At 38.9% G+C, this 19,875-nt stretch overlaps 1 protein-coding gene across 2 annotated transcripts in view; it reads right to left on the minus strand.

Annotated features, from left to right (window-relative positions):
- The window catches only part of Vps45 (vacuolar protein sorting 45), a 189,296-nt gene that overhangs the window by 70,335 nt on the left and 99,086 nt on the right, over nt 1-19,875 (minus strand). For both annotated transcript variants that reach the window (XM_067137958.2, XM_067137957.2), the window contains exon 7: nt 11,932-12,072. In XM_067137958.2, coding sequence (XP_066994059.1) covers nt 11,932-12,072 — 141 coding nt within the window. The remainder of the gene's footprint in view (nt 1-11,931; nt 12,073-19,875) is intronic.

The raw sequence follows: 19,875 nt of genomic DNA on the forward strand, positions 1-19,875 counted from the left end.
TATATTGTTGACGTAGTAGAGTCAATGAATTCTACATTAGCTCCAGCATACAGCAGAATACCACTGCCCAATATGACAATAACTCTGCGAATCAGCGACATTGCAGGGAATTTGCATGAACAACTGGCAACCAAAACTGAAGACTTCTTAGCGTATTCCACTGCACTTGATGAGTCAACGGATATTAGCTACACATTCCAGTTAGCCCTACTACAGGTGCGGATATTTTAGACATGGTCGAAACGGAAGCTGAAGGAATAGGACTCATTTGGGAAAAGCTATTTTCCATGACAACAGACAGGGCGCCAGCAATGCGCGGTAAAGTAAAACGGTTTACAGGCTTACTACGGAAAAACTTACTATGCCAAATTTGCCATCCATTCTTTGTTTTGCTCACCAAGAGACTATTTTTGCAAAAGTTATCGGTCTTCAAGATGTGATGAAAGTAGTGGTGCATATCGTGAAATATATTTGTTCTCACGGGCTCACTCATCACCAATTCAAAGAATTTTTGGTTTCACTTGAGGAAGAGTATCCTAATATCTCTTACCATGCAGAGGTATGGCGGTTAAGCGAGGGAAAGGTGATTTTATGATTTTTTCGAACACGCCACGCCATTGCTGAGGTTTTGGTAGAAAACTGATCTCCACAGCCACTTTTGCATGACCCTGAATGGGCAGCTGACTTAGGGTATTTAGCAGATATTATGGCTCTTCTAAATTATCTAATCTGAATCTCCAAAAAGAAAATCATCTAATCAACAACATGGTCAGCAAGATAAAGGCTTTCCAACAGAAACTTCAACTCATCAAACACAACTTTTTGGAAAAAAATACGGAACACTTCCCTGAGCTAGGTAAGCGATATATATACATATTATAATCTTTAATAAATACTCCAGGTTTACAAAGTGGTTTACTCAAAACATTACTATGGTTTTGTTTGTCAGCATCTGTGCAGGAAGGAGCACGCTTTGAAAAGTATGTCGAGGTGCTGCAATCGCTTGAAACGAGTTTAGCGACCAATTCCAGGTAAAGTATCGGTATATCAATACTGTAAAACAAGTAGATTAAAGTAGATTATTTTAAGTGTACAAACATAACATGAAATTAGAAAACATTCGTCCACAATGCCTCTTTATGAAAATATGTCCCTTTTGGTACTCCAAAGTAATTTTATATATTAAAAACATTTTTATTTTTAAAAAGTGTGTTTCTCGTTACAGGATATTACTGACCTGCAGCCAATACTTGATGTGTTTGTAAAGCCCTTTTCGATAGCAGTTGAAAGTGTCTCTCCTGATTTGCAATTTGAATTAACAAATTTGCAAAACGATGATCGTCAAAAAGATCTATTTTTCAATACAAAGACTTTGCCCGAATTCTATCAGAATTTGTCAAAGAAAGATTTTCCTAAGCTACATCGAGAAGCAGCTAAGATTACTTCTATGTTTGGTTCCACATGCATATTGTGAAAGTTTTTTCTGTTTTGACTTGTACAAAAACTAGATTGCGTGCTAGTATTTCTGATTGTAATTTAAAGAACGCTCTCAGAAATGATGTCAGACGATCCCTTGTTCCAGACATTACTGGTATAACTGCAAAGAAAAAGGAAAAGAAGAGCTAGAGAAGAACACTACTCAAACCAAACATAATCTACAGTATATGCTGACAAATATCCAACATACCGTACCCCACCTGTAAAGTTGTTTAGTACCGTGTTCCAGTGCCTTTCAGAAATGGGATCCTCAAACCAAAGTGAAAGAAGAGGTTTTTTGTATAACACCGGTAACCTTGTCCCATACAACTGAGTGTCTCCGCTCACCACATGTGAATATTTTGCAGTGAGGGGAGAAACAGCAGGGAAGGTGAGGAAAGTGGAGACAGGCCGAACGAGTGAGACAGGTGTAGGGAAAAAGGAGTGGGGGTTTGCACTCTGGCCAACTTAGTAAAGTCATCTCCTGCACCTTGCGCTGTGCAGTGCAAGGGCGTATGCACTATGAGAGGCCCTGGTCTAAGGTGTCACCTTGAGATGAGGATAAATCCTCGAGTTACAATTCTAAATGTTATTTAGAAAGGTGAAGATGAGAAATGAAGGATGATTTTATGAAATTGTGAAGAAGGCTTTCTGCCTTATTTCAACCTAGTTGTTCAGGACTGGGAGTAGGCATTTCCTCCACACCCCGAAAATGTTATGGTTTTCCCGCTAATACTCGGGTAGCTGATTGCAGTGCTTTCCCACTGGGCGATGAGGTCGCCACATTCCTATGCCTAAATACAATATTATACAATTTACATTAACAATTAATTAACAGTTCAAGTAGCTAATCCAAGATGGCGACTACTGTGTGTGAGTCTGTGATATCCGTAGTAGATAATGGTGTAAGATGCAGTGAAAAATGTGGCAAATGCAGAAGAGTAGTTAAAAATGGGATTTTGTGTCGTAGGTGTGATGAATGGTACCATTTTCGTTGTGCAAATATTGTAAATAGGACTGATATTGAAGAAAGTGAGTGGCTGTGTCCCGAGTGTAAACAAACTGATAGTGAGGCAGAACAACAAGAAAGAGAGACTTACGAAACTATAATTAAGATTTTAGGAGTGCTACAAGAGGACTTATGCGCTCTGAAACATGAAAATGAAAGCTTAAAGGACAGAATAAAGAAACTGGAAGATAAAGAAGACATTGGAGAAGAAAGATCGGCGTGGACGGAAGTGACGCGTGGCCATTTTAGGCCTAATGTTAAACATATGGGAGAAACTACGTACAACTTAAAACCGGGAAAAAACTCTTTGCAGTGCCAAAATAGATTTCAGTTATTGCAGCAAGTTCCAGAAGAAGACACACCAAGTTTTCCAAATAATTTTAAATCCAGTGGAGGTAAGCTACAGAAGAAGAAAACCAACCGAAAGTCAAGATCGCCAAAGATTCATCTCTACGCAGACAGTCAAGGGCGGGGTATGGCAGAAGGCATCAAGGATGAGCTGCAGAATCCAGAGACTGAGGTTTTAGGACTAATAAAACCAGGTGCCAAAACTGAAGACGTCCTTTCAAGTTGTGATCCTGTGTTAGAGAAGGACAATTATGTGGTGATTGTGAGTGGTACAAATGACATTGCTGAAAATGAAGGTGAGGAACTAATTACGACTCTCAGAGGTAAGATTTCCAAATTACCTGACTCAAAAGTAATTGTAGTAAATGTGCCACCCAGGTATGACCTTTTAGAGGACTCATGTGTGAACAAAGCTGTACATGATGTAAATATAAAAAATCAAGAGATTATGTAAGAGTTTTAGAAATGTCTATGTAGTAGATACTTTAGGTCTTAGCAGGCAAATGTTCACTAGACATGGGTTACATCTAAATGGTAATGGAAAAGCAACTCTCTGTAGACAAATTGCTACAATTATCAACATAGATTTGCAAACTAATCTGTACTTAAGAAAACCCATACCACTAAACTGGCACATACAGGGAAACTTGCCAGAAAACCCAGACCCTTAAATCAAGATCTATATACAAGGATCTGGGTTCCAGGGAAGTTCTCAACTCATGAGTCAAATGTTACCCAACTGCAACAGTCAAGTTTTAGGGAGGAAGGAGGTCTGAGATTGCTCTTGGTAAACTGTCAGAGTGTAGTAAATAAACAATTAAAATTCGGTACATTGATGGAAACCTATGAGACGGATGTGGTGATAGGAGTGGAATCGTGGTTGAGAGAAGAAGTGGGTAATACAGAAGTATTTCCAGAAGGGTATACAGTCTATCGTAGAGACCGAGGAGATAAAAAGGGAGGAGGGGTATTTATTCTGGTGAAGGAAACTTATTGTTCGCATGAATGGTTTACAGATGAAAGGGATGAAATATTAGGGATAAAATTAGTTTGTGATAATATGAAGGAGGTGGGAATTATAGGAACAAATAGGCCTGGAAGAGAGGAAAGAGACATGGAAATATTTGAGAAAATAATAGATTATACTCATAAAAACAATAATGATACGGTAATAATTGGGGGAGATCTAAACTTGCCTGAAGTTGAATGGAATGGAGCTGCAAGTGAAGCCCATTAACAGAAACTGGCAAATAAGTTAATTTGGGAGGGAGGATTTACACAAGTAGTACAAGAACCAACTCGTCTCAATAACTTGCTAGATGTATTCTTGGTTAAACCATGGGAAATTGCTAATAAAACTGAGGTAATTGAAGGAATAGGTGACCATAAGGCTGTAATATTGGATGTAGGACTCGTACCAAAAATGCTTAATAAGAGGGTCACAAAAGACAAGAAATTATACAGAAAAACTAAAGTTGATGAATTTGGGACTTACCTTAAATCACAATTCAGTTGTTGGATAAGTGAAGGGAATAATGTGGATACACTTTGGGCTAAATTTAAAGGAATCATTTGGGAAGGAGAGAAGAGATTTGTACCTGTTAAGAAGGGTAAAATGACCTCAGACCCTGTTTATTACACAAGGGAAATAAGAAAATTAAAAATAAAATGTAGAATAGTAAACAGGAAAATCAAAGAAGGTAGGGAGAATAGAGAAACTAGAAAACAGCTAATGAGGGAACTGAATAGAGTGAAAAAGGAAGCAAAAGAGAATTATATGAATGGCATTCTTCAAGAGGGTAATGACCACAAAGGGAAATGGAAAAAGCTGTATTCATATATTAGGAATCAAAAAGGAAAAGGAATCCAAATTCCTACAATGGTGGGAGAAGGGGGTGAACACTATTTAACAGATACTGAGAAAGCAAACCTCTTTAGTAGGGAATTCAGAGATTCAGAAGAAGATTGTCAGGACTTGGAAACCGTAACAGAAGATAGAGAGGGAGAGACACAGAGGGAAACAAGTTCTCATTCACAAATGAAGATATTTTCAGAGAAAGCCAACTGCTTCAGCAAGGAAAAGCAGCAGGAAGTGATCAAATTACTGGGGAGGTATTAAAGACAATGGGGTGGTATATAGTGCCTTATTTAAAATTTCTCTTTGACTATGTCATAAATAATAGTGTGATACCAAAGGAATGGAAGGAATCTATAATAATACCAATTTATAAAGGAAAGGGTGATAAAAGGAAACCAGAGAACTACAGACCAATCAGCCTGACCAGTATAGTTTGTAAAATACTGGAGAGTTTAATAGCAAAGTACATCAGAGGGATATGTGATGATAAAAATTGGTTCATGAGGAGCCAGTATGGATTTAGAAAGAAATTTTCTTGCGAGGCACAACTGGTGGGATTTCAGCAGGACATATCAGATCAGTTAGATTCAGGAGGCCAGTTAGATTGCATAGCCATAGATCTTTCCAAAGCCTTTGATAGAGTGGAACATGGAATATTATTAAAGAAATTGGAGGGAATAGGATTGGACGTAAGGGTTATACGTTGGATAAGAACATTTCTAAATTCAAGGGTTCAGAAAGGCAAAGTAGGAAATAATATATCACAGGAAGAGAAAGTCTGGAAGGGAATTGCACAGGGTAGTATAATCGGTCCGTTACTTTTCTTAATATACGCAAATGACTTAGGGAACAATATAACATCGAAAATAAGATTGTATGCAGATGACATAATTGTTTATAGGGAAATAAATAACATTGAGGATTGTTCAGAATTACAAAGGGACCTTGACAGTATCCAACAATGGGTTGAAGAAAATAATATGAAGATTAATGGAGGCAAATCAACTGTTACAACATTTACAAACAGGAGCTTTAAAACTGAATTTGAATATACTTTGGATGAGGTAGTTATCCCAAAAGATGGCAAGTGCAAATAGTTAGGTGTGAGATTTGAAAGTAATTTGCACTGGAAGGGTCATGTTGATGACATTGTTGGGAAAGCATACAGATCGTTACATGTCATAATGAGGCTACTTAAAGGATGCAACAAAGAATTAAAAGAAAAAAGTTACTTAACTATGGTTCGTCCATTATTGGAATATGCAAACAGTGTTTGGGATCCTCACCAAGAATACCTAATAAAAGAACTAGATGGTGTGCAGAGGAAAGCAGCAAGGTTTGTAACAGGGGATTTCAGGAGAAAGAGTAGTGTATCAGAAATGTTAAAGGAACTTGGGTGGGAAACTTTAAGTAAGAGAAGGGAGAAAACTAGACTTATAGGATTATATAGAGCCTATACAGGAGAAGAAGCATGGGGAGATATCTGTGAGAGGCTTCGGTTGGAAAATAATTATATTGGTAGAACTGACCACAAGTACAAAATTAGAAGGAATTTTAGCAGAAACGATTGGGGTAAATTTTCTTTCATTGGGAAGGGCGTGAAGGAGTGGAACAGTTTACCAGGGGTAGTGTTTGATCCTTTTCCAAAATCTGTACAAATATTCAAGCAGAGAATAAACAACAACAGAGATAATAAATTAAATCTTAGAGGGCATTCGACCAGTGCAGGATATTGTAAATAATAAATGTGTGTGATTAAATTAATTCCATCCCCTGGTCTAAGGAGTTTGGACAGCCCAAGTAGGGGACTGCCTGTAGGGGTGAAGTACAGTGGGGACTTTGAGGGCCCTGGGACCGCTACGGTAGCTGTGAAGGCCCTTCAGGAACTCTGAAAGGTGGTGGCAAAAGGGGCTCTGGTTAAGACGCAGCAGGTCGTTATGCTACTTAGGTTCCAAAATGGGTAAAATATAAATATGTAAATAAATTCAATGTTAATTTTAATCTTATATCAGTTGTATAGTATTATTAGAAGTAATTTCACATACCGTACTGTATATGAGTTGACTATGTTTGTAAGATGATATAAGTAGAATTTTGTAAACAATATAAATTTATTAAGGATGATGTGTGTGTTTAACAGAAAAAATTATTAGCGTAAATTGTATAATATTGTATTCTAGGAAAATTTACTTCGTCTCCTGTTAATTTAAAATTTAGTGCTTGACAATAATGTATTTTAGTGTACCATTTGCCACCGAGGTAGACACCTCATTTGCAAATAAAGAGATTTTGATTTTTGATTTGACAATGTTTCTATTAAACACATAGCTTATTCTTAAGAAATTTATATTATTTATGAAATTCTCCTCATAATATCTTCTGTACTTACAAACATAATTAACTCATATACAGTATGTGGAATCACTTCAAGTAATACTAAACAACTGCTGTAAGATTTACATTTACTATGAATTTTTTTTTTTTTTTTTTTTAAATACATTTTGGTACCTAACATACACAACGACCTGCTGCGTCTTAACCAGATCTGCTTTTGCCACTGCTTTTCAGAGTTTCAGAAGGGCCTTCACATCTACTGTAGTGCTCCCGGGGCCCTCGAAGTCCCCACTGTACTTCACCCCTACAGGCAGTCCCCTACTTGGGCTGTCTCCACAGTCTACAAAAGGTCATCAAAAGAAGACGAAACATGTACCAAGTTATGCAAAATAATTCAAGAATAAATGTATCTTCACTTGTAAAGTGAGGTGTATTGATAAGGTGGACTAGTAAACTAAATTATTGTTCTTAAGTTGTATCCATATGACCAATATAATGAAATTTGTTAATTGTATTAAGTGTGAGCTGTAATTGAAGTGATGTGATTCAAACATGAAAGCAATAAACAGAAATGGGAACTGTTGATGATTTGCCTTGCACAGGTCATCTGAGGACTGAAGCAAACTGAAAAAAATAAATAACACTGATCTGGTACCTCTGCATGTATCTCCTTTGTTATTTTCTTAAAGAGTCAGGAAAACTTTGGTCCTAGGTGATGAATGACCATTATCTTCGAATTTCAGATTGAAGGATTCTGAACACAATGCCACCCTGCTGAATAATGATCTTCAGGTAGCAACAGATCACCACGTTTCAACTCAAACTGTGAGAAACAGTTGCACAAGCCACAACTTCACTCTCGATGCCCATGGCAAGGCCCAGCTCTCAAACCTAGACATCGTGGAGCGCGGTACAGATGTCACCAATATTATGCCAAACTGTCTCTATAGAATCAGCATTAAGTCCTATTCACCGATGAGTGTCTTGTTCCTGGTGACTGTCGGCAAAGTGTTTGGAATCAATCTGGTCGGACTTTAGTTTCAGACACACTATTAAGCATGTGCGGCAAGGTGATGGTTCCCTGATGTTTTTGGGTAACATTATGTGGGACTACTGTACTCCACTCCTAGTCATGCAGGGCAATGTCGTAGCTGTGTGACGGAGGGACATCCTCCGTCCCATAGTGACACCGTATCACCAGCATTTGGAAGGATAATTTGTCTTGATAGAGATAATGCGCGCATCCATCGTGCGGTTCTCGTTAATGACTTCCTTCGTGATCACGATATCGCTCGACCCAAGTGACCACTGTACCTGGGACAAAGTAAAGAAGGCTGTTTACGGATGTCACAACCCAAAAACCACTCTGTGAGATCGACAATGAATAAGCACTGCGAAGTGGGTCAATTTGGACCAACATTACCTTGATGAACTAGTGGACAGTATGCCAAGATGAATTCAGGCATGCATCAATCATGAGAGTACAAGCAGTGTACATACGGGGAGTGGTGACTCTGAAACATTTTATACAAAAAAAAGGTCTCAAGTAAGGAAGTGCACTGTCGCTATTACTGTTTATCATATTGATGGATGAAATCATGAAAGGTGTAAAACAGAGTATCAGTAGTGATGAAGTGAATGCTTTGATATTTGCAGATGTGGTGGTGATTTGGGGAAAGGGAGAAAAGGAATTACAAAGGAGACTGGACATTTGGAATAAAAATCTGAAGGAGTTTGGAATGGTAATTAGTAAAAAGATAACTGTAGTCATGCACTGTGGAAAAGAGAAAAAGAGAAGCCAAGTGAACATAGACGGAGAACGCTTAGAGAATGTAGAACAGTTTACATATCTGGGTAGCATTATTAATGGAAGTAATGAAATCAATCCTGAAATTAATAACAGACTAAGTAAAGGTACAACATTTTATCATCAAGTCAGAGAGCTTTTATGGGATGACAAAGTACCCAAGAAAACGAAATTAACACTATATAAACAGTATTTCATACCAGTTGTAACGTACGGACTAGAAATGCTGGTAACTAATAAGAGACAAGATAGTAAGATCCAAGCAGTAGAAATGAAATGTTTAAGAACATCGGTTAAAAAGACAAGAAGAGATAGAATTTAAAATATTAAAATCAGATAAGAACTAAATATAGAACCGTTAATACAGAACATACAGAGAGCAAGACTGAGATGATTCGGACATGTAAAAAGAATGGGAAAGGAATGGGTAGCAAGAAGGGAATTGGAAAGAGAAGTTAAGGGAAAGAGACCAGTTGGAAGACCGAGAAGAAGGTGGATAGATCAGATATGGAAGGACATTAGAAAAGTGGATTGGATGTGGCAGAAGTAATGGAGCAGGAAAAGTGGAAGGACAGAAAGGAGTGGAGGAGGCTTGTTAACCACACCCGGGCGACTGGAGTGGGACATTGATGATGATGATGATGATGATGATGATGATGATGATCAATGCACGGGGTCATGGTACCCAGTATTAAAAATATTGGTGTATGCTGTATTCAGTAACTCAGATTGAGAAAGCAAAGCTGTGTTGTTGTAGAGGCTCTCATTTGATGCTTTGTTGGGCAATAAATAACACACTAAGTGAGTTGGTCGTGCAGTTAGTGGCGCGCAGCTGTGAGCTTGCATCCGGGAGATAGCGGGTTCGAACCCCACTGTCGGCAGCCCCGAAGATGGTTTTCCATGGTTTCCCATTTTCACACCAGGCATATACTGGGGCTGTTCCTTGGTTAAGGCCACGGCCACATCCTTCCCTGTCCCATCGTCGCCATAAGACCTATCTGTGTCGATGCAACATAAAGCAAATTGAAAAAAAAAAAAAATACACTGATCTGGTACCTCTGCATGTATCTCTTTTGTTATTTTTTTTAAGAGTCAGGAAAACTTTGGTCTGAGGTGATGCAAAACTTCGTGATATGTGTGTATTTTTTTGCCCCCTTTAAGTATCAAGTGAGCCTGAAAACTGCCTTAATTAGGAATATCACCACTTATTGTGCACAGCAATATAGAAGACTCTACTACACATCAAGTTTTTAAAATAATGTGCTCTTGTAAGTGATTCTCTGTTATTGGTACTTAAATTGAGGTACAGTTTGGTTTGGTAATGTATGGTCATTTTTGTAACAAACCATTCAAGTTCGCAACAATGATGGTTCTTGCTAAGATCTGTCATATTTACTATTTAGCAACCAATCTTGCATGATTTCAAATTTAGTCACCTCTATTTTGTGCTGTCCTTTAGTGATGGGACATTCGATTCATTTTACTGAATCGATTCATTTGATTCCGTTCACGTTACTGAATCGATACAGTGATCCGATTCACGGCTCATTGGTCACCGCTCCTACTGCATCTGTGTAGTATGTGCTGGTAAGACAGCAGCAACAGCATTCAGTGCTCGCAGCTGCCATCTGGTCTTCATACTATGAACTCCTTTCTTAGAAAAAATGCTAGTTACTCTAATACATCGAAGGTTTCCGGCGACGCAGGGTGGGAAAGGTTAGGAAGGTAGCAGCCATGGCCTGAATTAAGGTACAGACCCAGCATTTCCTGGTGTGAAAATGGTGAAACTACGGAAAAACCATCTTAACGGCTGCCGACGTTGGGATTCGAACCCACCATCCCCCGAATGCAAGCGCATAGCCACGCGATATTAACCACACGACAACTCGCTCAGTCTTTTTTTTAAAAGTATTTTTCTATCAGCTGAGGATTTTTTAAATCGTCATATTTTGTATAGGCTACCCGAGATGTACAGTAGCCCGCTGGTTTTCTGATTCAACATACTGTTATTGCGTCTGTCCACATATAATTGAAGTCTTGTGCACCGATGTGACATATGAACTGAGAAAATACTGAGCCGTTCTTCCCAATATAAAACAGGTACTTTTGAGTGGTCATGACTCATGAGCATGACTCATAGTCATAGGGCAGGCTAGAGTCGAGTTTAATTGTCAAATGTCAACTAAGTTATAATACTAAGATTCATTAAACTAATAAATAGTATAACCTAATAGCCTACCTACTTACTAGCTACTTCAGAATTATGTTGTGACTACCTTTTTAACACTGCAAATAAATCCATCTATTATTTATACCTCCCTGTAAGAAGAGGACAGTGAATGCAAATGGGTATTATTTTCAAATGAGCTGAGCTCGAGAGTCCATTATAGCATACGATTCTTTCAGTCTAGCATGGCTCACTGTATGTCTCGCTGCAGCAGAAGCTCGGCTCTCCGCGTGTCCAGTGAGTCGACAAGGAGCCGTGTGTATCATGTGTCTCACTGAGCCGCGTTCGTTCACGATTCTTTCGATGTGCCATGATTCACTGTATGCCTCGCTGCAGCGGAAGCTCGGCTCTCCGCGTGTCCAGTGAGCCGATAAGGAGCCGTGTGTATCATGTGTCTCACTGAGCCGCGCTCGTTCACGATTCTTTCGATGTGCCATGATACACTGTCTCGCTGCAGCGGAAGCTCGGCTCCCCGTCAACGTCCAGTGAGTGCGCCACTCAGCACTGTCCGCTGGGATTAAGCTGAATCGTGTGCCGTGAGCTCGCCTTTCCTGTGAATCGATTCACTCGGACACTTGAATGAATCGATACACTGCTTCGAATCATGCATTCAGTAGCCAACACTACTGTCCTTGCATTGAAAACTTTAAAAATATTAATTATCTACAACAATATTCCATAGGTAAGGGTGTATTCTACCCGACCATGACCATTGATGCATGCCTGAATTCACTAGTTCATCAAGGTAATGTTCCATAGAATGGTATTCAAATGAATGCCTTATTTTTTTACAAAACATACAACTTGCATAAATACTAATTTGTAATGTTAAACCACTAGGGAAAAAACAAAGAAAAGCAACTACTTCAGACCTTAAACTGAGGATAGGTTTCCACAAAATTCTTCATATCAGAAATACTCTCAACTTTCTGGTGGTTTTTAGCTTTCTTCTGAAATTCTTCCATTAATTCCTTAATTGTCTGTCCAATTTCACCAAAGTTTAAGTAGAGGTTCTGTAAGAAAAAAAGCACACATACAAACACTTTAAAAGGAGAATTGATCAGCATATCAACAATTATGAATTAACACCTACTATTGGGGAAAAGAGAATAAAACTAAAATCTACATAAATTGTAATAAAAAGAAACAGCTATCAGATTTACTGTATCAGTTTCTTCATTAAAAATTTCATACTGTCCCCATATGTTACCAAAATCTGGTGTCGCACTGGCCAACTCGCAGTCCCAGGTGTGTGTGGTCCACACTCCCCCTACCAGGTGTGTGTGTTCCACACTCCCCCTAGATAATGCCTATCAAGCCCACGTGGTTTCAGGGAACATACAGTACATTTCAACAGAGAGGCAATGACATCAGGTGAAGCTATCTACTAAATAATGGGCAACAATTGGTTAAATGTTAATACTAGTTTACTAAAATCATAAAAGAGACAAGACCAAAATGAAATCAAAACATAACAATGAAATAAGTGCATCTTCTGACATTGAATTGTCCTTGAGTGATTGTTCTTATATATGAATGTTCTTGTATTTTATTCCTTTATGAAAAACGAGTAGCCAATCTCATTTCCGCAGGCACTGCAGCGAGATCCTAGCCAACGTTTGTGTAAACAATTAGGAGAAAATTACCATCTATCTAAACTTAAATCAACTCTGAGTGAATCATGAAATGGCTAAAATCAACACACAAACAAATAAGAATTACATTATCACTTAAATACCTCGTGGATTTCAATTACCTCGTCAAATATTTATATACAACAAATTAAAGAATCCATATGATTTATGATGCATACACAACCTGCAAACATAATGTCAGTTCTCACAAATGGACATGGAATACAATAATTCACTCATTAACCATTCATCAACCTTCACACACGCTGACAGCAACTTAATTGGCTTTGAACCTGTACCTAGTCCTACTCAAAATTCAACCATTAATTTATCAGGCTAACTTCACAGACTCCATTTTTCTTCACTAATGACATTATTGACTTCCTTAATTATATGCAGAGGATAAAACAAATGGTTCCTTCCAGATGGCAAATGATAGGGGTGGATACTAAGCACACATAGGCATCTAAACAACAACACTCCTTAGGGATCCATATTACCTCGTCGGACAATACAGTAATCTCGACGGAATCACAATTTAGGAGATCACATGCTCCTTTTAATTCCCGTACACATTTTTGCAAATCCATTTAATACACAACATCCCTGACTCTGCCAACAATGACCAAGTCTATAAATCGAAGAATTCAAGAAATCTGTTGTCCCATTCAAAACCTTGTATTTCTCACTTATACGATCTAGTCTAGAATACTGCTCTGAAGTGTGGATCCCCTCATAGGAATACTTTATTAATGTCTTTTTTTTTTAATGCTATTTGTTTGGGGCATCGACCTATAGAGATCTTTTGCCCCTACTTGCACCATATGATATGAACCTGCATGTAATTGGAATTGCGGAAGTGAAGAGTGTTGAATGTGAGGAAAGAAACGTTAAGTACGACACAAATACCCAGTCCCCAGACCAGGGATATTCATCATTTACAATCAAAAAACCCCTAACCCAGCCGGGAATCAAACCTGGTGCCGTAGAGTGACAGGCGGACACATTGCCCCCAACACCGCTGGGCCAGACTAGTTAATACCTTAGAGCGAGTACAGATCAGATTCTCAAAAGGGATCAGTAAAAAGTGTTTGGGTATCAAGTTGTCATTGATAGATTATGATTTGTTTTGTACAAACATGTGTATCGAGTCTCTTAGAACTAGGCGCAGGTATGTCAACGCACATTTCATACACAAATGTATCGATAATTTCCTTGACCGTCCCAACTTACTCCAGTTATTACCAATTCATGTTCCTTCCCACAACACCTGACAGGCTGTCGGCACCTTTCACTTACCCAGGTGCAGAACAGAATCACACAGGAACTCTTGGTTTATGCAAGCCCTAAAATCCCTGAACAAAATTAGCGGGATGGTGGATGTATTTCACTCGTCAGCTCATGAAATTCGCAAACATCTTATGGACGTTTCATAGACAGATTGTTCCTTGTATCTTGTTCTGTGCATTTGGTAGCTGAAAGTTATACTTCCTTTGGTCATTTCAAATGTATAAACACTTTTCTGTTTTCATGATTTTTTCCTTCCTTATGTGGTTTGTAAATATGTATATATTATATATTGCTTAGTCATAATTATTATTAGTAGTAAGTGCTGTTTGTATTGATATTATTTGAATGTATTATATCATCTGTAATTGGAGAATTAATAACTACGTTGATGATAAATAAAAAGCAAATCAATACTCAATGTCCCCAAGGCATGTCAATAAATCAATCATTCACTACACTAACGGCCTTTTCACAAAGATTCCTATGTATTGAAATTGTTCAATACCACGTTAATAGATATGTCAGGAAGCCTAGTAAGTTATACGTGCTGTTTTCCACATCAATTTGTGAAGTATTTGGTTGCAAATAGCATTTTATGCCTTATTCGGGATATGACAGACGCTGGACGAGTTCGGAGGCTGGAACTCTAATTACTCTTAAGTAGAGAGCGAAGCTCTGGGTACGGCATGACCTTGGTATTAATCTATCATGCAAGAGAGTTGATGATATGACGCAAGGCTTAGGATGCTGCTTGTGTCAGAAGGCATGGATAACTTACAGGATTTCAACCTAAGAACTGTATATTACTATCACTTCCCTGTCTATTTCGTGGATACCAGCCCACAGACATTGTGGGCTCACCATTAATAATAATGCTGATAATTCATCACAAGCCCAGGAAAACTACATAAGAACAATAAACTTTGCATAATTTGCAGTATCCAATGATATAGAAATGTAGTTTACTTCTTGACGCAGTTTTAATGACGCCACTTAGTGCAGCACTGCAGTGATAAATAGCAGATGGCCCTTGGGGGTTTCTTAACTCAGAGCTGGGGAGTCCAGTCATCCCCACTGTGCGCGCCTAAAATCCAAAAGATGCATTCATAATTGCTCTGAAATGCACAATCCAATTTGAATGAAAATAGTTCAGTAGATAGAGTGTGTAAGGAGCTAAAAATTGAGTATCCATTCGACTTTGGAAGATGACTACTAACGGAGCGAATATGTAAAAGTGAGAGGGGCGTATCCTTTCCCAAGCAAACTCCACTAGTCGGCTATTTAAGGAGCTTCACCTTGCACATTTCAGCTCACTCTATGTCATGGTTTGTGTGAGTCAACTCACAGTGCAAATTTAGTGCATCGCAGATGCGTGTCTTCTTTGTGCGCATATATATAGTCACTGTATGATAGGTGTTTGTGGCATCAACAATGTTGCGTGTGATCAGTACCCTTCTTGTGATGGAATGAGTATGAGAGATTATTACAACTGATATTCTAAACAGGCTAAGCAAATGAACTTCAGTTAGAGATTGGGTCACGCTATTTGTGCTCGCCAGTGTACAGTTGATACCGTGATTAGTGAGAATAAAATATCATAGTGCTATAGTGAACTTGTGTGAAGCTACCAATGGGTATAGAACCAAATAGATAACCTTAATTGTACTAGCTAGAAACGAAAATGAAGGAGTGAATTCTGTGTGTGGATAGCTGAATTATCAGGGATGCTGTCAATGAAGAATAGGGCTTGAATAGTAACCTCTAGAGACAATACTCGCTATTCGAGGTAGTCTACCTCGAGCCTATGAGGGTACGCCTCTAATACCATATCATATTTTGAAGTCCATAAACAGTACCTTTAAATAATATGGTACATCATTTGTTCACATGCATTTGAGTGCCCTTTGAACCCAAGACCAGACGACGGACACCAAGAATGCACCTAAGTGCCTGCGATATTCCGGAATTGTCGCAGAAGTTTGACGGTTTGGAGATCCGTAAGAAGACAAAGTTCCAGTTCATCATGAAGACAGCACGACTCCAAACAAACTCAGGACTCTCAACTAGCGGAATGGCAGTCATGGAGCAGTAATTACTCATGGGAGCCTCCAGATGATGCCCGGGTTATACACCAAAGGATAAGTACAATTCGCTAGTCTGAAGCACGAAAAACCCTTAAGGTCGCCTTCATGTGATTATTTAACGTGCATACAGATTTGCCAGCAAGCATTTTGATTTCATGATGGCGGGTAGATAATGAGAGACGCATGTCTCAAAGGGGTGTGGTCTGTTTATTAGCGCTTGTCTTCAGGGTAATTTCTTAGACAATCATCGAATTTATTATGGGAATTGCATGATTTAGTATTAGTACCCTATATGTTGCTATATGTTCTAGTGAAGTACCAGTAGGAGGAAAATTCAAATAAGTGGATAGATTCCCATTGCATTTCTATTAAGTAAATTGGTAAGTTCTTCCTAAAATTCAATTATTACGTTGTGTTAAACAGAGACCTGGTACTCTACAGATTAAATTTACAGAATGTTAGTATCCACATGTAGTTTAAGGATGGCTGTTATGTGAAGACAGAAGATGCCTGGCTCGGGATATGATCTTGGCCTAGATAAGTTGCGTGTGTGTTAATGTTCTAACAGAGTTTCTAATTTATAAGGACCATCTATATATACTCTAAAAGCATTTGATTATGGATTAGAGTATGGTTCATGGTGCAGATTACTGTAGTCACGTCCTAGTTCATGAACCATGGGCAATAGCTAGGTGGCCTAGTAAGTGGTCTTGAGAGTCGGGACACCAGTTGCTACTGAATGGGAGTGGGTATCTTGGACATATTCTGAGCCATGGCCCTCTCTGTGCTCAGATGACCAGGAGTACACAATCCACCGATTAGAGAGGAGATCCTCACTTAGGCTACATGTAAGTAGGGTAGCATCCTGCTTCATGGCCTATGACTAACCACTGGCTCAAATTATCTCTGCGTGCATTCAACAGCTCAAAAGTTCCCAGTTCGATGCCTGAAGCAGCTGACTAACAGAACATTTTAAGCAAGCCTCGGACCTATGGGAGCAACGAAGTCCCACTCCCATTTGACAGGCGAGGGACTCCTTGGAAACAACTTGGCAAATGAAATGGAATTTGATGGGGAGCTATCAATATTAATGGGGCTTATGGAAGAAAGAAGGTAGAACTGGTTGAGTCACCAAAGAGGATGCATCTGGATGTGCTAGGAGTAAGTGATATTCGGGTAAGGGGAGATAACGAGGAAGAGATAGGAGATTATAAAGTGTACTTGACGAGTGTTAGAAACGGAAGGACGGAGTATGGGTTAGGACTATTTATTAGGAATACCATTACACACAACATAGTTTGTCAGGCACGTAAATGAGTTAATGATGTGGGTAGATTTGGCACTTGGAGGAATAAGGACAAGAATTGTCTCAGTGTATTCACCATGTGAGGGTGCAGATGGGGATGAAGTTGACAAGTTTTATGAAGCATTGAGTGACATTGTAGTCACAGTCAACAGCAAGGATAGGATAGTGCTAACAGGCGATTTCAATGTGAGAGCTGGAAATAGAACTGAAGGATACAAAAGGGTGATTGGTAAATGTGAGGAAGATATGGAAGCTAATGGGAATAGTAAGTGTTTCTGGACTTCTGTGCTAGTATGGGTTTAGCAATTCCCCTGGACTGGACAATTCTGTCTCTCTGCAATTGTTGGTTATTTTTGTACACCTGCTATTTCACCATCGTAGCCTGGTAACAACTGTGTGATGTTGGTACCCACTTGTAGTGTTGTTGGAGTCATCAGTCCACAGACTGGTTTGATGCAGCTCTCCATGCCACCCTATCTTGTGCTAACCTTTTCATTTCTACGTAACTACTGCATCCTACATCTGCTCTAATCTGCTTGTCATATTCATACCTTGGTCTACCCCTACCATTCTTATCACCTACACTTCCTTCAAAAACCAACTGAACAAGTCCTGGGTGTCTTAAGATGTGTCCTATCATTCTATCTCTTCTTCTTGTCAAATTTAGCCAAATCGATCTCCTCTCGCCAATTCGATTCAGTATCTCTTCATTTGTGATTCGATCTATCCATCTCACCTTCAGCATTCTTCTGTAACACCACATTTTAAAAGCTTCTATTCTCTTTCTTTCTGCGCTAGTTATTGTCCATGTTTCACTTCCAAACAATGCCACGCTCCACACGAAAGTCTTCAAAAACATCTTTCTAATTACTATATCAATGTTTGAAGTGAGCAAATTTATCTTCTTAAGAAAGCTCTTCCTTGCTTGTGCTAATCTGCATTTTATGTCCTCCTTACTTCTGCCATCGTTAGTTATTTTACTACCCAAGTAACAATATTCATCTACTTCCTTTAAGACTTAATTTCCTAATCTAACATTTCCTGCATCATCTGCCTTCGTTCGACTGCACTCCATTACTTTTGTTTTGGACTTATTTATTTTCATCTTGTACTCCTTACCCAATACTTCGTCCATACCATTCAGCAGCTTCTCGAGATCTTCTGCAGTCTCAGATAAAATATCATCAACAAATCTCAAGGTTTTGATTTCCTCTCCTTGCATTGTGATTCCCTTTCCAAATTCCTCTTTGATTTCCTTTACTGCCTGTTCTATGTAAACATTGAAAAGGAGAGGGGACAAACTGCAGCCTTGCCTCACTCCTTTCTGGATTGCTGCTTCTTTTTCAAAGCCCTCGATTCTTATCACTGCAGACTGATTTTTATACAGATTGTAGATAATTCTTCGTTCTCGGTAACTGATCCCAATCATCTTCAGAATCTTAAATAGCTTGGTCCAATCAACATTATCGAATGCCCTTTCTAGATCTACGAATGCCATGTACGTGGGCTTGTCCTTCTTGATTCGATCCTCTAAGATAAGACGTAAAGTCAGGATTGCTTCATGTGTTCCTACATTTCTTCTGAAGCCAAACCTATCTTCTCCCAACTCAGCTTCAACTTGTTTTTCCATTCTTCTGTAAATAATGCGTGTTAAAATTTTGCAGGCATGAGATACTAAACTAATGGTGTGATAGTTTTCACACCTGTCAGCACCAGCTTTCTTGGGAATAGGTATAACAACATTCTGCCGAGAATTGGATGGGACTTCTGTTTCATACATCTTGCACACTAAATGGAATAGCCTTGCCATGCTGGTTTCTCCTAAGGCAGTCAGTAACTCAGAGGGAATGTCATCAATACCAGGTGCCTTGTTCCTATTTAGGTCACTCACAGCTCTGTCAAACTCTGACCTCAAAATTGGGTCTCCTATTTCATCAGCATCAACACCCTCTTCTTGTTCCAGAACCAAATTATCTACATCTTCACCTTGATACAACTGTTGGATATGTTCCTGCCATCTTTCTGCTTTGTCTTCTTTCCCTAGAAGTGGCTTTCCATCTGAGCTCTTAATATTCATACACCTATATTTCCTTTCTCCAAAGGTTTCCTTGATTTTCCTGTATGCAGCATCTTACCTTTCTCAGGACCATACAACCTTCGACATCCTTGCACTTCTCCTTCAGCCAGTCTTCCTTAGCTACCTTGCACTTTCTGTCCACTTCATTCTTTAATCGCCTGTATTCTTTTCTGCCTTTCTAGCTTTCTTGTATTTTCGTTGTTCATCAATCAGGTCTAGTATCTCCTGAGTTATCCATTTATCTGCTCTCCTGTAAAGTTAGTGAAATGTCACTTAAGATGGTTTACCTCTGATGTCCAGAATTATCTGTTTAACTTTGTTCCTAAGTCTCCTATATTGCTCAAAGTTCTCTTTGTCACCTGTGTATCTGTGTTGTCCATACCACCTGTCATAGCAGAAGAAGTTGCTGAGGCACATTTTGTACC

The sequence above is a fragment of the Anabrus simplex genome, chromosome 1 (genome assembly GCF_040414725.1).
Source record: "Anabrus simplex isolate iqAnaSimp1 chromosome 1, ASM4041472v1, whole genome shotgun sequence".
Lineage (NCBI taxonomy): Eukaryota > Metazoa > Arthropoda > Insecta > Orthoptera > Tettigoniidae > Anabrus > Anabrus simplex.